Here is a 5,635-nt window from a genome sequence, read left to right as displayed (position 1 = left end):
CGCTCGATGAGCAGTTTATTGTTTGGCTATCTAAAAGATAAGCCGGGGAACTATAAGTTTCCATGTACATTGGTACTCTTTCGCTCTCTGAGCTGTTTTTGACCATCGAAATTAGATGAGTCAGATGACTCAAGAAGTCATCAAGGGTGATTTCACTCTTTTATATTTAATTGTCTTTTGTCGCAGAATCGACATTTACCTTAGGGTATTCTTTTTAGAGACAATAAGTTAGCTAGAACACATGACGACGTGACGAGTGAGGTCGGAGACGTTGTTTGGCTAATCATATTGCATCATTCATACATTTTGAAGTTTATACACGGTGGGATGTCGGACCTCGGTGGATGCCAAAATGGTCATATGACCCGGATTTTCACATAAGAACACCAAGAGTGTTTCTTAGTAGCAGACAGAAATGGAAGGCCTATGGTTTACAACTGATCTGACTACATTTGTTTGGTGTAAGAGACGCCCGAGCGGAAAAGGTTACACACTAGGTCAGTGGTGACTGACTCGTTGGTGCCCAGCTATTCCGGAGCATTCTTTTGAAGCATGTCATTGCATTTCATTATACATGCTGACCTAATTATTGGATGTGATCGATAATTGTTATCTTACTAGATAATTGTTAAATTGTCAGTAATTGTCATTCATGATTCATTTGGAGGATATGCTACTTACATGCTATAATAAGCTGACCGAACCCTAGGAGTTATCCCCGTACACTCTATCTGTTATGTGTATTATATATGTATTTTTTTGAGTTGACCCTTGCGCCTGCTGTTTGTGTTTAGGCGACTGTACGCCTGCTGCCAGATGTCGATGGCAGACTGGTTCATGATGGTTCACCCCTCGGGGGGGGGGACCCGGTATGAGATGATCGACTAGGACATCCCCGACTCGTGGCTGATTGACCCCGCCAGTAACCGAGCTATATATTCAGGGAGAATAATGTAGGACAAGGTTAGTGAGTTTGGGCACCTGACGAAGGGAGTCTTGAGACGATATTCTGTTAGCTTTAACCTACCGTCTGGCGTGCATTGTGGACGTGGTGCAGGAGTGCCACCACCGCCGTCGTCTGACGACGAGGACCCCTCAGAGGGGGAGTATGTTGGAGGAGCTTCTTCTGGATCGAGCTCTCCTACCGTTACTGAACGTGCTGACACCGGACCGAGTTCCAGACCTGCTGTGTCGGTGGAGGAGCTTGTCAATGCTGCCACCCTTCGCTATAGGACTTCGGCTTCCTCCCGTGGATATCGCGTTGTGCCCTTGGTGCACGTGATGGAGGAAGACGTGTTCGTCTGTGTGGTGGATGCGGAGACGGGTGTCTCTAGGATTGAGACTTGGTCGGTAGAGAGGGATATCATCGACGTGGACATGGAGCTGATCGTTCTGGATTCTGATTCAGATGACGACTATGCCAGCGCTTTGGATGAGGAGTGTTGAGACATGCTTCTCTGGGGAGGTTAGAGTAAGAGTAGTGTCATAGCTTTGATCGTCATGTTCTCATTTTGGGGCAGGGTAGGTCCCCGACCTTTAGCTTTTTGTGTGGTTTTCTCTATGGGGATCACAAAGAGTTGGTAGGACTAGGTGGTCTTGTTTAGGCCGCTTTGGGCTGACTTACTTTCGTATGGAGTATCGTATTTTGAAAACTTGACTTCTACTTTGGTTTGTATGTATTTGCCAGCAGGCACTACTTTCAGATACTTTCTGTTACTTTTCCCGTCACTGGAGGTTACTCACGATGTGGCTTGCTACTTACAGCGGGGGCTGTATATATATTGTACATTAGTTATGTTTATCGCTGTTGGGTTGAGTCTTTATTTTGACAGGTCTTCTATTTGAAAAGAAAACAAAAAAAAAATATTCACGTTTTCCGCTTTATTTGATTTTCGGTTACTAAAGTGACGCCACCGAAATCGGGGTTTTACAAATTTACCCATAACGAATTTTATCCGCAGGAATTCGTGTGTGTAGGTAATTTTGACGACCCTACAACTAGCATTTCAAACACAATTCAAAATGAGGATGTTAAATAAGATGTGAAAATAGTGCTAAAGAAATTGCAACCATAACAAATGAGATACCAAGAATCGATTCAGAAGTTAAATTTTGCTTGATGTTACTATTTTTTCCTAACCAATTTCACGGGATAATAATAAGATACATTATCTTTTCAACCACTAAACTTCTAATTTGCTTGTCCATCCATTTCCTAAACTCTCTATTTCCATCATCTCTCCCCCACACACACATTCTTTGAAGTATATTTGCATTGTTCCTATCCTTTATCGGCCATATTTTCCTTTACCCGTTTGGAGAGTTAAGTTTCATTAAGTCTTCTGAAATGGCTGATGAAATAGAATATAAAAGGTTAGATGAGTTAAGTTCCTATGGAAAAATCGGGGATGATCGACTAGTATGTCGATACATTGAGAAACACGCGTCCAAGGGCATATTTCGTGGGGATAATCCCCTCCATCATGACACATCCATGTTAATAATAGAGATTATTCTTATATTCATTGTTGGTAGAATGATCCAACTCTTGTTGAAATCTTGTCATCAAACACAATTCATTTCACATGTTGTGGTAGGTTTCTTTTTTTTCATCATATTTAACACATTCTGTTTGTGCGAATTAAGTTGTGATAATCAAGTAGTAGTTAGAAGCAAAATGGAAACAAGATCAACCTTTTTTTTGTTATTCTTGTTTTGTTTTATACTATTTAGAGAAAGCAAAAGTGTTAAAGTTATGATAACATTCATTTCAACCTAAGATTCAGGGATATTTATGCTTTGATTTAAAGTTATAGACTCATATTGGAAGAAATTCATCTGATGATATATTACCTTTTGTTTTTATTTTTGGCTCTTATCAGGCTGGTATCATGTTGGGTCCCTTATTTCTTGGTCGATACCATTCAAGTTATGAGTTATTGTTTCCAGCAGCAAGCAAATTGACGCTTTCAACATTTGCAGAATTTGGCATGATAATTTACTTCTTCAAGATAGGGGTGCAGATTAATCCCAAACATTTATTTAAGTTTGAAAAGAAAACAACAATAATAGGTTTAGTAGGCCACATATCTTCTATATTGTCGGGAATTGTAGTTTTAAGTATTGTTCAAAGAGGCTCATATCTCAAGTCTGAAGTGACTGGTGTTATACGTTTGATAATTCTTGATGCTTTAACTGCATTTTCTGCTATAAGTAGCCTCCTCAATGAGATAAACATTCTCAATTCAGAGATTGGACGAATGGCTTTATCTGCTTCCATGGTTAGTGATGCGAGCTCGTGGATTTTATTTTTTTCTGTAGCCAATAGTATTAAAAACTTCAACCAAACATCATTTATACCTATTGTGGCAATGGTTGTGACAGTTTGTTATTTCACAAGTTTATTCTTCCTGCTAAGGCCACTAGTTATATGGATCTCCAACCGCAATCCACGAGGAAAGCCTATGACAGAAGGTCATTTCTTGTCAATCATGTTTATACTTTTATTTATTGGATTCTCTGCACAAAGCGTTGGGCAACCTTCTTTCATTGTTGCCTTTTGGTTTGGATTAATCTTACCGGATGGTCCCCCTTTAGGTTCTATTCTTGTAGAAAGGATTGATACCATTGGTTCTACTTTGATCGTTCCAGCTTACTGTACTATAAGCGGGATGAGGACAATTGTTCCCCCATTATCATCACAGGCTGCATGCATAGTGGTTGTTTTACTTGCAGGGCAAATAGGAAAGTTTGCAGGCACAATTTTACCCTCACTTTACTTTGAAATTGAATTATGGGATTCTATTACGTTGTCTCTAATCATGTGTTGCAAAGGCCTTATAGATCTCGCACTCTACACCTTATTATTTGATAATAAGGTATATTTTAAGGTTTTCACTATTCAATTATGCTTGTCAAAAGTTACGACCAATATTTAAAAATCATGGACATGTATAAAAACTAATGGTCCTAACTATGCAATTTACCCACAATATTTCAAACCTCAATTTAAATCCTCTCCTCACATTTCGGTTACCAGAGGGAAAAATATTTTACATAAATGTTATATACGCACGTTTAATATAGTATGACTATACATGTACACTTTTGCTTATAATCCAAATTTAGTGATTCAAGAAGTTTTTGAATTGAACAAGTCATTTAAGAATTTTCGTGTCTTGGGTTATTTTCTAACTATACATGTCATTGTATATACTTGTTGTGCTAATTTGCATCTTTCTAATGCGTACTCGCAGGATATTGGGGTACTATCTTTCACCCTTGTGATATATACCATGGTGGGTGTAACTGGGTTTGCAACTTTAGTTATTTATTACATATATGATCCTTCAAAGAAGTACAAAAACAACATCAGAAAATCAATCAAGGACTCCCAGCAGGACCTTGAATTTAAAGTACTTGTTTGTGTTCACAATGAAGAAAATGTACATCCATTGGTCAATCTACTTCAAGTCTCTAACCCTTCAAAGGCTACACCATTTTCAGTCTTTGTTATACATCTCATGGAACTCTCAGGCAGAGCAGCCCCCATCCTTACAAAAAATGAGAACACTGAGAAGTCATATCCGAATGGAGATTCATCCTATCAACAGATAAACAACGTTTTTGATCAATTTCAACAACAGAACAAAGGAAGTGTCTCGTTGGAGTGCTTCACAACTATTGCACCATTTGCTAGCATGCACGATGATATATGCTACTTTGTGATGAACACAAACTGTCACGTTGTGATTATGCCATTTCATAAGCAATGGTCCATCAATGGAAATGTTGAGGTTTCTAATCCTTCAATTAGGACACTAAACCAGAAAGTTCTGAGTAAATCTCCTTGCTCAGTCGGAGTCTTAATTGATAGAAGCCAGATGAGCGGCAAACCGTTAGTTATTTATGAGAATTCATTATGTGAAATTGCCATGATCTTCTTTGGTGGTGCTGACGACCAAGATGCATTGGCCTTTAGTTTTAAAATGGCTCAACATCCAAATATTAGACTTACAGTGTTTTGGGTAAGGGTTAATATGCATCACATACAAAGGAATATGAAAAATCCTTATATTGACGTGATGGAGCATATAAAGTATAATCCTAACCTTAAAGGGAAGGTAAACTTTAAGGAGGAGATTGTGGAAGATGGGATAGGAACAACACATGTTATCCAAACAATGGAAGGCCATTTTAATTTGGTCATAGTGGGTAGACACCATATAGCAGACTCAAGAAGTACATTAGGCTTGACAGAATGGTGTGAACTCCCTGAGCTTGGGCCTATTGGGAACCTCCTAGCATCAGATTTTACATTTTCAGTTTTGGTGGTGCAACAACAACCCTTTAACTTAGATGCTCGATGAATAAGGTGAATCTCAATATATATATATATATATATATATATATATATATATATATAAACAAAACGTCTCCTTTTTATGGCTTAATACATCAGAAGACCCCTGTAATTGTAAAGGGAATTAAATCCAGGACCTAGAAAATTTTTGCATCAAATTTGGTCCCTAATTTTTTTTGTTAATTCAATTAAGGCCAAAATGTGCCAGCTCTCAATTTTATCCCAGTCATCAATTCCACGTGGTTTTTATTATTATTTTTTAATTAAAAAAAT

General features: G+C 38.2%; 1 protein-coding gene across 1 annotated transcript; it reads left to right on the top strand.

Annotated features, from left to right (window-relative positions):
* Positions 1 to 2,291: 2,291 nt before the first annotated feature.
* On the top strand, positions 2,292 to 5,369 carry LOC130742711 (cation/H(+) antiporter 14-like). Its single transcript, XM_057594811.1, has 3 exons — positions 2,292 to 2,593; positions 2,883 to 3,878; positions 4,257 to 5,369. Exons 1-3 carry the CDS (start codon positions 2,348 to 2,350, stop codon positions 5,367 to 5,369), a joined length of 2,355 nt encoding a protein of 784 aa, XP_057450794.1. The 5' UTR covers positions 2,292 to 2,347.
* The last annotated feature ends 266 nt before the right edge of the window (positions 5,370 to 5,635 follow it).

This window comes from Lotus japonicus, chromosome 3, assembly GCF_012489685.1.
Source record: "Lotus japonicus ecotype B-129 chromosome 3, LjGifu_v1.2".
Classification (NCBI taxonomy): domain Eukaryota; kingdom Viridiplantae; phylum Streptophyta; class Magnoliopsida; order Fabales; family Fabaceae; genus Lotus; species Lotus japonicus.
This window is presented reverse-complemented; position numbering and strand designations above follow the sequence as displayed.

Excerpts from the sequence above, each read along its gene's own strand:
- LOC130742711 (XM_057594811.1), top strand. The coding sequence starts at position 2,348 with ATGGCTGATGAAATAGAATATAAAAGGTTAGATGAGTTAAGTTCCTAT. Across the intron at positions 2,594-2,882 it reads AATTCATTTCACATGTTGTG|GCTGGTATCATGTTGGGTCC; the intron begins GTAGGTTTCTTT and ends GGCTCTTATCAG. Across the intron at positions 3,879-4,256 it reads CCTTATTATTTGATAATAAG|GATATTGGGGTACTATCTTT; the intron begins GTATATTTTAAG and ends GCGTACTCGCAG.